Source organism: Sinohyriopsis cumingii, chromosome 6, assembly GCF_028554795.1.
Source record: "Sinohyriopsis cumingii isolate HCF-2022 chromosome 6, ASM2855479v2, whole genome shotgun sequence".
Lineage (NCBI taxonomy): Eukaryota > Metazoa > Mollusca > Bivalvia > Unionida > Unionidae > Sinohyriopsis > Sinohyriopsis cumingii.
This window is the reverse complement of record NC_142966.1, coordinates 64,369,885-64,385,337: the sequence shown is the minus strand read 5'-3', so window position 1 is coordinate 64,385,337 and position 15,453 is coordinate 64,369,885. Positions and strand designations below refer to the sequence as shown.

The 15,453-nt window shown below is 33.6% G+C and overlaps 1 protein-coding gene across 3 annotated transcripts in view; it reads right to left on the bottom strand.

Moving 5' to 3' along the window:
- Window positions 1–503: 503 nt before the first annotated feature.
- LOC149797090 (N-acylethanolamine-hydrolyzing acid amidase-like) overlaps window positions 504–15,453 on the bottom strand; it is a 92,026-nt gene continuing 77,076 nt past the window's right edge. For all 3 annotated transcript variants that reach the window (XM_089961766.1, XM_089961765.1, XM_089961767.1), the window contains exons 8-9: window positions 11,703–11,798; window positions 504–8,771 (exon numbers count right to left, since the gene is read on the bottom strand). In XM_089961766.1, the coding sequence (XP_089817892.1) occupies window positions 8,696–8,771; window positions 11,703–11,798 (172 nt within the window). In that variant the 3' untranslated portion in view covers window positions 504–8,695. The remainder of the gene's footprint in view (window positions 8,772–11,702; window positions 11,799–15,453) is intronic.

Below are 15,453 nucleotides of genomic sequence, written 5' to 3'. Positions count from 1 at the left end.
AACTGCTACACTGCTACATTTCACTCATTCTTCCCACAATATCTCATAAAGTTACACTATTACACTGCATAAGCTTAGTAACATATTTCATTCAACTGTGGACTTTCTCCATTACTAATACTTTTAAACAAGAATAAATCGATTTATTTTAAAATGGGGAAAAACAAAGAAAGTAGAAAGACCATCATTTTTTTCTGAAATGAGATAAAGCAAGCACTTTAAAAATAACAAGACATAACAAAAAGGTTACTATATCAACACGTCTACAATTTAGAGTATTTTGTTTATATGACTTCATCACTGAGGTATAAACATTTGTCAAATTAAACTGACTATAGTTATCAATAATAAAATTATGTGTGCTTAAAGGGCAGTCAGCACAGTAAAAATTATCCTACATTCTTAATTTTCAGTTAGAAAGCAAAATAGAGAAAAATCACATGCACTGCCACTTCTCAAAAATTTGCCAGTTTTCTTTTGAGAAATCAGGAACGGAAATTGAAAAGGTTGCTGGGATTTTATTGCATCAGTAAGAATGGAAGCAGACAACATAACCAATACAATATATAATGACATAAAATATTTAGCAATGGTGGCGAATATATGTCAGTTTTAGAAGAAAAAAATTATTACAACATATCAAACTATATCATAGCCTATTGTCTATTTATGTCCCCACAATGTAGTGTTGGAGTATTTTACACTTCTGGTTCCCTTTTTACCCTCAAGAATGCCCAACACATTTGCAGAATTCTGATGTACAGATGGCACAAAAGAAAATGAAATGTTTATTTAACATGTATTTTGAGTACTGCTTGTTGATGTAAAACCTCTGAGTTTCATGTTAACAAAGTAAAATTATTTTTACCACATTCAGAACCTAAGCAAAATAGATATCTAATCTATAAATACTGCAGCATCCCCTCAGGGTTTTGTACAGTTGCTTTATCTTGAGTATAAGAGAAAGAAAGAGGCCCAAGCTGAATTAAAATTACTCACCTAGCTGCCTTTTTATAATATATGCTGACCATTTTGATATTAGCAAGTTCAAGTAGTATTGTAAGAAAACAACCTAGTATGTAAACTATCTCCCCAAAATTTTGTCCTTTTGATTTTACCTATTTTACTATATCCTGATAAAAATTCTCTCTAAAGATAGAGACATAATTAATTATGCGTAGTCCCTTGTTCATAACTGAAATTATTTAAGTTTTTGAGAAAAACAAATCCATTGGCCATGTTTTGGCGGTGCTCACCAGTTATTATGTATTTTTGAGAGAATGACTTATATAAGGTGAAGTTGTTTGCATTTGAAAGATGCACAGGAGAGATTGCTGGCATACCTCTGATCTAATGTGGCTGACATTTCTTTGGATATTGTACTTGTAGAAATTGTACATGATCTAAGAACACTGCTAACTAAAATGACTGCTCCCTTATGCTAAAAAAATCAGCCTGAATTAGTCTAAAGTACACTGTCTTAAGCACCTATTAAAAGAAGGAAAATGAATTTTGCCCAACTAGACAATACCAGCTTCTGAAAGAGCAATGGATGAATTACTACATAAATAAAATGTAAAAAAAAGTTATCAGCTCTTTTTGTTTACAATTTACCATTGAAATCCAGGAAGTGAAAATGACCAAGCTGAGCTAGCAGTTTTTGAAAGGTGCACATCTGGAGTAAGGCCAAGCTGTATACTCTATAACCCATAATATGCCCATCAATCATACACCAAAAAAAAGGGAATTAAAGGTTCTTTGAACAATACCCAAGATATACAAGGTTGTTTTTAAACAGCCAGTATAACCAGTGAAGACATCAAGGGAAATTCTTTTCTTTAAAATTCTAACCCTATGCAAAATACAAAACTGTAGAGCGCCACATTTATGATAATTGGATGCAAAAGAGCCTCTAGCTCAAGAGAGGTAACAAGCTCAACCAATCAAATGCAAGGTATATGCTGAGTATCTGTCTATACAACCTGTATATCACTGTGATCATATAGGCTTAACATGAAGCAAATTCTGACTGGAATTGGTCTCAAAGGTGATAACAAGCTCTGCCAATCAGTTACAAGATTACCTAATTAAAACATACTCCTTATCAAAATTACACAATACCTTCATAATACAGTTTGATGAAAGTCTGATTAGAAATATACTTGCTTGACTCTTGACAAGCTCAGCTAATCAGATGCAAGATCAAATCATTAATATGCATGGATCATGTTCATATCTGAAACTGTCCAAGATCTTGTTCATGTAAGTTTGGATGCCAAGTTTGATCAAAATTAAATCACAAATATGACTTCCAGATTGGCAACAAGCCCAACCAATCAAATACAAGACTAAATGACAGCAGTATGTCTTTCAAGGGAAGGCCATTCTTTTCTTACTTCTGTTGGAGCAAGCAATCAAATATTTAGCACATTTGTTGCTAAAACAAGTGAAAAGATGGCATGAATATCTATGTTAACTTAGGAAGGCTGGGTTTATAAGGTAGTAGATGTACTCTTAACATCATGATCAGGTAAGTATCTATCAAAGAAACAAGTTTTACTCCAAAAATTGCTGCTGTTAGTTGCATATAATTATCACAGTAATATGTTATGATTTTATCGTTATTGTACGTGTTTCCATGACTTTCATTTTTGAGAAAGACTGATTGATTGCAGATAAGCAAACGAAAAAGCCCCATTGAAAATAACCTTCACAGTACTTAAGTTTTACCTGTCAAGTATCCAATATGCTACACACTTCTGAGTCTACTTTTTCAGCCCAACTGCAAAGCAATTGTGGCATATGGATTCAAAATATGGCTTCCAGAGCAACAACAAACTCGAACAATCAGATGCAAGATAACCTCATTATCATGTGCATCTCACTCATTACTGAACTTTCCCAAGATCTTGATGATATAAGCATATAATATCCCAAATTTGATTTAAATCAAATCTGGCCTTCAAAGTGGTAATATGGTCAGTCAATAATTCAAGTTTTGTCAAAATTGGGTTAGTAATATGGCTTCCAGAGGGGTAAAAAGTTCAGCCAATCGAATTCAAGATCAACTCTTTAGTATGCATGAATCTTGCTCAATATTAACTTCATAAATATTTTAATGATTCATGCATGTATTCCAAATTTTGATCAAAATATGACAAGAAAAATGGTCTCCAGCAAAACACCAATCAGATTCAAGATGACCTCATTAATATACGTGGTTCTAACACATTAACAAACTAGTGTGATATTTTGATGATATAAACTAATATTAAAACTGAATCAACTCCAGAGTTATGACAAGTAACTGTTGACCGATTACGCAAAACAGACAGAGTCAAACCATAATGTTACTTGACATTTTGGCCACATAAGCTAAGAAAGACCCACACTAGTTTAAAAGGTATGCTGACGAGGTTTTGTTGCAGGGGGTGCTGCAGTATTTATAGATTAAATAGCTAACTTGCAGTAGGTTCTGAATGTGGTAAAAATAATTTTACTTTGTTAACATGAAACTCAAAGGTTTTACATCAACAAGCAGTACTCAAAATGCATGTTAATTTTACCTAATTATTCAAGATTAAGTCTTAAATTAATGTACACCTATGTGTATATTATACAAGTGCCAGACGGACATGAACAATACATACATTATATTAGTTTTGCATGTTTTATAAATGAAATGGAGTACCAATGAGATGCATACAAATTTAACAGTAAAATGCTGACTCTTCTGCTTGACCTCACCATCATTATGTGGCAGAATGATGTAATGAACAGGGCATCCATTAAGGAATTACTGGGTGTATATGTAAATTATGGACAATTCTGGTCCGGGATGGTAATGTTTACAAGTAAGAAAGTCCAAGTTACTGCTGGATTTTATGTTTATATGTTGAGAATCACATGTGTCGACATCTGGTTTTGTTCAATATGCAAGGTGTTAAGATACGATTTTCTAAGCTGATAATTGTTAATTCCTCACGGGTAGACAACAAATCACTGTAAATTAGTTCTCTCTCACCTTATTAATATGCACAGCAAAAACATGCTTTGTAAATTGAGTGACTATCTTCCTATTTTTTAAATTTAACAAAAGCTCTGATGAACTATAATATTATGGTCAGTGTGACATTATTACAAACCAAATGTTTAGGTATAAACTGGATGGCCTATATCATAAAACTGCACTTTAAATAATAAAAGCACTTTTCAAAGAAAGGTACATTCTCTTTCACAAACTGATACTGTTAGAAAAGGACAAACTACCTGTAATAAATGATTGAAATATTTGGCAGAACATAAGACAATATTTAGTGACAAAAATGATTAGGGATGATAATCTCAAAAAAAACCAAAATACAAGCTTAAGCATATCTTAAATAGTCAAAATAACAAAACAAAAAACAGAAAAACATATTTACATGAGAAATAATTTTAACATAAAATTTCTTATGATCCATATTCTGAACATATAGACAAGGAGACAATCTGATGTGCAAACATGACTAAGATTACCGCCATGAAAATGCAGATATATATCTTACATTTACAAAACCATTCATGATGTATGCTTTCATTTGAAACATACAAAGGTGTACCATAAAGGAATGTAACATGTATGAAGCATATTCCCCTGTCTGTACAAGTAGTCCTTCCCAACCACTGTAGTTTTACGGTAGTTCTTCCAGAATAATGCATAACTGATTTGTGAATATGTCTTTAATATACTTGCACTTGTTAAAAATATCCAAGAATTACTAGTTTTTTATCCTTTCAAAACTTGAATTATGATAACCAATGACTACAAAACTGGGTATTAAATTAATAAGCTTCTTGTATTCACAGATATTAAAAGAGAGGATAAATGCCATCTGAACAGACTTTAAAAATTGCCTGTAACAGTTTCACTTCACTTTCTGTCAATCAAGTAAATCTCTGACCACTTCAAATTGGCTTAGACCAGAAAAACAGATGCTAATTGAAGCCTGTAGTGGAAATTTGTTTTCTACAATAATTCTTTTATTTGTATAGATAAATTCTGTTTCTTAGGTGATGATAAAAATATAAAGCAGTCATGACAATGACTACAAAAGATCATGCTGTTCTTTAAATACTTGAGATGAAAATAGGTCATCGTGACCTACTTATGGTATGATGGTGTAGTATTTCTTAAGATGCCTCTATGCACACTTTTCAATTACTCTAGAGACAACATCTGCCAACAAATTCAGAGAAACAGCATAATTTTTCAAAGAAGCCTATCATATGTAAAAAACCAAATAGGCTATTGTGACCTAAATAATAGATCATGGAAAGGCAATGCATGAATGTCCAAAATTTTACAACTCTTGCATTAATACTTGCAAATATAAACAGAGAAAATAAATCAAAATATAAATACCAATTATTCAACAAAAAAATTATGTTTCGCAGACCACAACAATTCCTGATGCCTCCATGTACAGCAGTATGAAGTCGAAAGACCATAGGATAATAGCTCACAACGATTTAGTATTAAATTGTAGCCAGCATAAAAACAAAATGCTTTTAACCTTGACCCATATACTAATCCTAGGGCAAAATATCAAGAGATTTCCTGTAAACATTACTACAGTTGGTAAGCAGTGCATCTACAATCTAAATTTAATGACTAAAGGTCCAACAAGATATTACCCAAAAATCACTGAAGCATGAAAAGTTTGTCAAGGAAACTTAATTATAGTGTAATACTTCTCCATGTATATCTATGTATAAAATTCCATTTTTATGGGATGAAGAATCTCCAAGACATATAACTATTTACAAATTTGCCCCCAGACTGCTAATATTGTCCAAGTATTGAACTACTCTCCTTGGCCAAACATATTCACTGTAAACATTGTTAATATGTAACAGAAAAGAATATCCAGAATAATTTTGGTAATTTTAGTAAAAGATAAGATATACCTAATTTCATGTAATTTTTCGTACAAAATTTTTTTATATATTAATTTCAGTGTACAAAATATTATATGTAAAATAAATATCATTTTGTGGTACTGACCGTGTATGAAAAATAAAGGGATTGTACCTGAACAAGTTCTACGGAACACATGCTACTCAACAACCTAACGGTACAAACGTACAAAGTAAACATATATTTGCTGTCTCACTCTGCTCTCAGCTCAAGAATCTAATTACAATAAAAATAAAAGCACTCAAAAAGATTTTTGTTGTTATTAGTGAATGAGAGAGAGAGACAGGATTATGTCTCTGTGTGTAAGCTCAGATGCATTCAGAGCATATGTAGTTGTTATGTTGTGTAATTTTGGCAAAATGATTAAGATGGTTTGAACTATTGTATTATTTATTGGTACATTGTACACAATGATATGAGTCCACATTATCAAGAAATTAAGTGCAATTTGTATTTTTACAGCAACAATAATCTCATTATCAAATTGCAATTTAAAAAAAGCACTTGAAATCACGTTTTAGTTAATGCACGTGAGCATGAATGTGTGTGCGAGAGAGATGAAACAAAATTTTGTCAGGGTACAAGACTGTATTTATTTAGGGTGGTTTTTATTTGTATCTTTTGCAATGAGAAAAAAGACTATTTTCAGTTACCTGATGATTGTGATAATTCTCATGTTTTACGACCCTACTATATTCCATTATCAATAAACACCACTAAATCAACAATTCTTTCTTGTTTTAATTACGATATACATTGTCAAAACAACCACATGGCTATGCAGTGTTATTTACACAGTAATTAAATATGCTTAGTGCTTTAGTTACTCCAGCTGAAATCAGATTGAGAGCAAGAATCGACAGAAAGGTAAAATCAGCGATGCTGCCAGTAGGGAAATGAGGCTCCCTTTAGAAACATGAAAATCTGTCAATATACTACTAAAGCCATTGTCCATACAGATGTTATAAGGACAAGTGATCATACACATTACTTGTTATTTGAACTCGCCAATAAAGATAACAATAGAGAGGTATATCATAGAATTGATTTGCAATAAAATGTTAATTATATCCAAGTTAAAACAGTACAATCACTTAAAAGACAGTACATGTATACATACAAATCGATTTAACAGAGTCCGTGACTTTCAAATTAATGAAAGAAAATGACAAGGTTTTTATATTTTATGTTTGTATGACTATAATGAAACAGTAAGACTAGTTGACCAATGGTCTGTGGTCTTCACTTTAGCATGTACTGAGTTGAAATTGTCTTTTGATAATAAAACATCAAAGAGCTTCCAACTCATTTCAAAATGCACGTGGTGTTTAGTTATGGTGATGGACTTAATAAGGAGAACAAATTAATGATAATATTTAAAGGTATGTTCTGTGACATCTTTTGTACATTTGTTAATTAACACCAGTAGATATTGTGTGTGTGTGTGTGTGTGTGTGTATGTGTGTGTGATTTGGATTTTTAACATAGCTTTAACAATTTTTCAGTCATATCGCTATGATGTCTGCAGTGTGGCAGTTTATAGTGATGTCTAGCACTGTGGCATCATGCCACAAACATGTAGCATGATGTCCCACCCAGTCACATTATCCTGACACCAGGCCGACCAGTCCTAACACTAACCTCTTAATGCTGAGCACCAAGCAAGGCAGCTGTTAGTACCATTTTTATAAGTCTTTGTTATGACTTAGCTGGGGATTGAACCCACAACTTTCCATATCTGAGGCAGACACTCTAACCACTAGGCCACCAAAGCAGTGTCAGTAGACATTGTAATTACAATAAGAGAGCTTATATATCAATCATTTCATTTTCTTACCAACAGTTAATTATTAATTTTTGTAAAAACAAAATTGCAATACAGTATTTTTGATCTTTTTTGCAAACATAAATCTTCTTAATAGAAATTTTATGTCTGATATTCGAAAAATACAAAAATGATATGTACAAAAAATTATGATACATTTAAATAATTATTATGATAACTAGACTGTGTACAAAAAATTAAAGGGTAAGAAAAAATACATGAAATATGGTATACAAGAACTTCCACTAAAGTCTGAATATGAAATCAAGTTCAAGTGTATACAGTTTTAGAGCCCCAAAACCTCAATGGAGTCTAAATGTGATATATTCTTGTGCAAAATATCGATAGTGATAATTACCAATAATCCTACCAAAAACTATTAACACAGAGTACATAAGTTATCCTTATTCTTTGAACACTTGAGTTGAAAATATCAAAATAATAATTGATTATTATTAAAATGTTTAAAGATTACACAATTATATATGATATCCTAGTTTGTATCAATGGCAAGCTTTCTCATGTACAATCAGCAAAGAATATTCATTTGAAGTAATGTTAAATAAAATAAGGATATTAGGTATCTCATGATAATGGACTGTTTCCAAATGGATGAGAATAATGAGAAAAAACATCCTAAACAGCAACACTTAGTGTAAGACACAATGAAAAAGGCAAATGTTATTATAGTGGCACTTGATACTATTTTCAGGATCTTTTCCAAGAGGTTTGGATTCTGGAAATGGCACTTTACAGTAAACCAACAACTAAAAGCCAAAGCAAATAAATAACTTTTAAAAACCCATTCAAGATCATCTTAGAATCTTAAAAACTTTTTAAAAAACTAAAATCCTTATGAAAAAATACACAACATTCCAAAAATCATGCGTTCAAGTTCCTGTGGAGATGAATCAACAGCAATTTCTAATCCAGGCTTGCATTAACTCTGGCTGAGCTGGGGACATTATTACTGTGTAGGTTGTGTGGCTGAAATATTAAAATAAATGTATTATTATTATTATTATTACTTTTTTTATTAGTAGTAGTAGTAGTTATTACTGTAGTAGTATTACCATTATTATTATTATTACCATTATTATTATTAGTAGTAGTAGTACCATTACTATTATTATTATTAACATTATTTATTATTATTACTATTGGGGAATAACAAAATAACAATAAAACTGTAGATTAATAGTCTTCCAGCCAACTTGTATAACAACAGTCGGGGTTAGGATATCCCCATGCTAAATGAAACTTAATTATTGCTGTGTAAGAACATTAATTATGATCAGTACGCTGTCAATTTGTGAAAGTTGACAATTATTTAACTGCACGTGGATGATGTTTTGAGTTTTATCAAAGAATAAGGGATACATATGACAATAAAAAGAGTCACAGAAAAGGTACTGATGCTCATTTGCCTCAAAAATTTAAAGGAATCAAAGACAATGCCATTTCTTCCTTCTTACTTGCAAAGTGTTGAAACTATCATTAATATTCTTAAGCAATAAAAATATTTTCAAGATGGCTGCTGTGGTGAGCATATTTGATGAAGCACAATTTTCATGTAGGACCAACTAGACATTACAAGTCTTTTGCTGACAACCCTGCCAATATAACCATTCATTTAGAATCTGGAACCTGACCATCATACTGGCCATATCTGATATATTATCAGCACCATTTTCATTTATAGTTTTTGCACGAGTCCCCCGTTTGTACCCCCTACTGATTTCAATAACGAAAATCTTAAATGTGATTAAAAGTGCACAGGACTTAGTCATTTCATTGACTGATTTATAATTTCTAACATGACTGTGACCAGGATGGCCCTGATACTGTCATCTTCTGTGTGTTTCATGCTTAAAGTACTTTCCATACTAAAGCGGCACCATACTGTGTACACTATGAGCAAGTCTATTTTCCTCAAACAGAGTAACATAGTTCTTCCTGTTCAGTAACTGTTGGATAATTCCATAAATTACCATAAGGTTGAGTGTGTGAGTGTGTGATTTAGATTTTAATGTAGCTTTAACAATTTTCCAGTCGTATCGCTACAGTGTCTGCAGTGTGGCAATTTAAAGTGTTGTCTAAAACTGGGGTATCATGTGGCAGACATGATTCTGACACCAGGTCGACCAGTCCTAATACTAACCTCTTAATGCTGGGTGCCTAGCAAGGCAGCTGTTTGTACCATTTTCAGAAGTCTTTGGTATGACTCAGCCAGGGTTTGAACCTACGACCTCCCACATCCGGGATGGACGCTCTAACCACTAGCCCACTGGAGTGGTCCCATAAGGTTGAGAGTTGAGAGTTATATCCCTTTGCACACATGTACTTAGAAATTACAGTGTTTGTTAAATCCACATGAAAGGCAAATCTGTAGTTGTTGTTCTTTTCCTTTGCTTGATCTGACATTGTAAATACTGGAAGCAGACAGCGTATTATTTACCTCTATGTACATACATGTGTAGTTGTGCATCCACCCCTTCATTGAAAATGGACTTTTCCAGGAACCAGAAATGACCAGCAAGCAAGGTCATCTTTTATACTGAAAACATCCATTTTGTATGAAACACACAGACAATAATGGTGTTAGGGCCCCCTTGGTTATAACCAGGTTTGAAATTATAAATCAATGAATGAACTGACTAAGTTCTGTGCATTTTTTTATCTCCTTTATGCTTTTCGTTTTTTAAACTGGTACTGTGGGTACAAACAAACAGGGAGGTATATTCAGACTATAGGAACAACAAAGTCTAAGCATGAGATTCTTTTGTTAATATGACCATCCATTCCAGAGTAGCAGCAAGATTTTAAAGATGGCCACCATGATTGTGGGCATTCTGTGTCAGTATCAATTTTACTAAGGATCAAAGTCTTTAAAGTGAAAACCCTATGATGATATGATTTTCCATTTCGGATAAGATTTTAGGATAGTGATGAGAAGATGAGGCAATCAATTGAGATGTAAGATCTGTATGATTTTCATTATGGACAAACAAAATATCATAGAAAGTCTTTTGAGGAAAACCCCACACTGTTATGACCATTCATCCAGAAGGTGTAACAATAACAAAGTTTCAACATGGCCACCCTGGTGGCCATATTGTAGGTCTGATCAGCACCATTTTCATTTACATCTAACTAGACTTCATAAGAAGTCTTCTGGTGAATACCTTTGTCTATTATGACTGTTCATTTAGGAGAAACAATGATACCATTATTCTGAAGAAGAAGTCTTTTGGTGAAAAGACAATGATGATAAAACCATCTACTCAGGAGGAATGCAACAAGATTTTCAATCTGGACACCATTTAGGACCAAACTGATATCATAAGAAGTCTTCTGGTGAAAACTCCATTTCAATATTATGAAGATTTTTTGTAGATAGCAACCATGGTGGCCAACCTGAATATCGAATGGGCATCTTTTTCAGTTTGGACCAACTTGACATCATATGTCCTTTTGTGAAGTTCCCATGCCGATTTGTGAAGTTCCCATGCCGATATGACCATTCAGCCTGGAAGAGATGCAGTACCAAAATTGTGTTGATAGACTTGCAGATGGATGGATGACAGACAACATTCCGAAAACAGACCAGTTGAGTTAAAAATCAGGTGCCATGATACAACCATGTTATAACCAAATTCATGTTATAACAAAGTTCATGTTATAACAAAGTTCATGTTATAACAAAGTTCATTATAGTGAAATTGTGCTGTAGTAGAAGTAGTAGTAGTGGTAGTGGTAGTAGTAGTAGTACTAAGCAAAGAAGTTAGATTTTTATGTGTTGTTTCTTCCCTTTCATTTGGGGACAATTTCTTTGCTCCAAAAAGGCATCTGTGTTTAAATAACATGCTGCCTCAAGTTGTAGACCCCTTGAAATATTGCCAGTACCCCATAACTTACCTGTTAAGGACTGGTTGTACAGACATCACATCAAACAGAGATTCCACGGTAATGTTGTATTGTCCCAGTCTGTTCATTGCTTTGATGGCAGCATCTCTGTGAAAGAAAAGAGAACAAAGTCAGTTACAAGATAATGCAGTTATAGATATTAGTACTACAGCCACTTAGACAATATGCTGATTAATTTTCAGACTCTAAAAAAAATATTTAAAGAAACATATTTAACTGCTACTTAGAGATCTTTGAAATAATCAATTTACTCAATGTTTTGCTACTACAGTATTTTAAATTTTCAGACCTATGTAATTGAAAGTTGGTTCACTAACTCACCTCAAGATGAAATGCCAAGAAAATCATGCAAATTTGCAAACTTTTGTTTTATCTAGTTGGTGTAGTACTTCTTACGATGCATCCCATGTATCAACTTACAATTTTCACTGTGCAGTAATAGTGTCTGTAAAACTGAGCCAAACACAAAATTTACCGCAAATCAATGGTGCATGAACGTAAATCACAGTGACCTAGTTTTTATTGCAGGCTGAAGCAGAACTACTTCAGATGAACCATCTGCTTATCAAACTACATTACTATGCATGCAATAGTTTAAGAAACTAAAACTGACACAAAGAGTAATATACATCAATGAACTGTGAAATATAGGTTAAGTGACCTAGTTTTTATTTAAAAATTTAGTACTCTTCATAACACATCTACATATCAAGGTATATGCCTTCTGCAGGCAATTGTGGCTGGAAAACTAGGCTACAACATTAAAATAGATGACTGTAGTGGGAAATACTGATCACAGTAACCTAGTTTTGGCTCTGGAATGTAGCACTGTTCATGATAAATATTTGCCCAAATTACATATTTCTGGAAGCAATCATAGAAGTGAAACTAACTAAATGTAAACCATACCATAAAGTAACTGAGTTCAGCAAAGAAGTAAGCATAAAGCAAAAACCCAGAAAATATAGGAAAATAGTGACCCAGTTTTCACTGATGGCTCTAGTATTCCTCATGATGCAATTAAACATCAAGTTATGTGACTTTGTATCCAAAAGTGGCAGTGAAAATGTGCTAATCAGAGGTTAACAAAGATCAATGGAGTGTGAAATAGGCCATTCTGATCTAATTTTCACTGAAAGGTGTAGCACTCCAATAGATATCTAAATACTAACTTGTGTCACTTTGTGAGCAATAGTGACTAAGAAAATGTCATTATAACATCTGCTGTGTGAACAAAGGCTTCAATAGCACAGTGACAGTTTTTCATTTCCTTAAAAAGAACCTCATCTCCCTACTGGCATCCTCGCTGATTTGACCTCTTCTGTTGACTCTTGCACTCAATCTGGTTTCAACTGGAATAACCCGAAGGCTAAGCATGTTTAATTACCATGTAAATAACACTGCATAGCCATGTGGTTGTTGTGACAATGTACATTGTAATTAAAACAAGAAATGAATTGTTGATTTAGCGGTGTTCATTGATAATGGAATATAGTAGGGCCATAATATATAAGGATTATCACAATTGTCAGGTAACAGTCCTTTTTTCTCTTTGCAAATGCTACAAATAAAAACCATTCTAAATAAATATGGTCTTGTACACTGGCAAAATTTTGTTTCATCTCTCTCTCTCTCTCTCTCTCTCTCTCTCACACACACACACACACACACACACACACACCCGTGTGCACGCTCGAGCTCATTAACTAAAATGTAATTTCAAGTTACTGCAATTTGATAATGAGTTTATTGTTAATGTAAATATACAAGTTGCACCTAATTTCTTGACAATATGGTCTCATATCGTTGCATATTATTTACCAGTAAATAATACCCATAACTAATACATGTTCAAACCATCTTAATCATTTTGCCAATATTACACATCATAACAGCTATATATGCTCTAAATGCAGACGAGCTTGCACACTGAGACATAATGTTGAAGTACTTTTATTTTTATTGTAATTAAATTCTTGAATTGAGAGCAGAATGAGACAGAAATATACGTCTACTTTGTACATTTGTACCGTTATGTTGTTGAGTAGCGTGTGTTCCGTAGAACTTGTTCAGGTATGATCCCTTTATTTTTCGTACACAGTTAGTACCACTAAATGATAATTAATTTATTTTACATATAATTTTTCGTACACTGAAATTAATAATTATTTTTTTGTGTACAAAAAATAACATGAAATACGTTAATCAAAATTGTTACGCTGTTGTTGAGCAACAGGGAAGGTAGCTTGATGTAGTGTTGATATAAGTCTCAGTGTCAGACTGAGCCCTTTGGGACGGTCAATGAAATGGATGCACTTTGGAGAAAACATTTTCTTCCCACAAAATTCTATGGAAGCTGACTATCCCACATTGTTACAATGTTTCTGAGTGACATTAAAAGGTTGCCTCATGCAGTGCTGAGATGCATAAGAAATTCATCTGGTCTGGGGTTAATTCTTTGTAGACTGAACAGATAACCTAATGCATATGGCAGCACCCGAGCTGAAATATCATCCTACTTTGAGTGATATGAAAAATCAACTCCATCTTTTACATGACTCAGTCTGCTTCAAATAACAATTCAGTGTCTTGATGGAGTTTTGCAAACACAATGGAGAAGATGGGTCCAAAGAAAAAAGTAGTTTCAAGACAAGGGACTGATTTACCATGAGCCTGTTCCTGGCAAGGTAAGAAGGGACATCATGTGAGAAACCAAACTGTTGTGGTGGAACTTCAGACAGTTAAAGTGCGCATCTCGCTGATTCTACCTGCTATCGCTAAACTGACAAGAAAGCAGGTCCTGCACATGAGATGAGTCAAAATACTATAGAATGTGGTTTGAAGGGTACCTTGTTCAGCCTTCATGCAGAACCAATTGCAGATTCTCCTTTCAGCAATGGGCTACAGCCTGAAGTCAAGACAGGTCAAATTTCATTATAAGATTGGTGAGGCTGCTGTTCTGGCCCACATCCTCACTTTCATGATCTTCATGGCAAAATATGACAAAGATCATGGATTTTGATCAGAACATACCATTTCTCTTTGATAAGTAATAAAGGGAAGTCGTAATGGGTGGTATTCAGGTATTCAGACTCTTAAGGTAGATACGTGTCTCCACTTGCACCAATGGAAGAAAACTCCATTTTTCCGCATAAGCTTTCAAAGTTGCAGTCCTTTTTTTCTGAGCAATTCTGTTCAACACTTGTTTGGAGAACTGTTTCTTTTTGAGTTTTATGATATGAGACATGCATGATTTTATGTATCTATGGGTTCAAATAGAATTCCTGCATTCATGGTTTTTACTGGAAGAAAGCAGGATTTTCCTGGCCATCTCCACCACCAGACTCAGCATGCATTTGATTCAGGACATTTACTCCTTGAGCAAAGAAATCAGGTTTAGTCAACATCTTGATTCCTTTGCTTTCTGTAAGACTATAGGAATCAAAGGGTTTGAATGAAACCGTTCCAATTTAAGGAAGGGCATTTACTGCAAAGGCGTTTGGATCCAGGCCCGGCTAAATGAAGGTTGTCAGCTCTGTGATCCACCTTGTTGCAAACAGGTCCAAATGAGGTCAACCCCAATAGTAACAAATTCACCTGAGGATTGTTGGGAGAATTAATCACTTGGATTCAATGGGCTGATTATGTCAAGACAGCAAGTTGGCTAGGACACTGAACCTACCACAGATGTGGGTGACTTAAATGTGAATCTTTCAACAATGATACATGAAAATTCCAATCA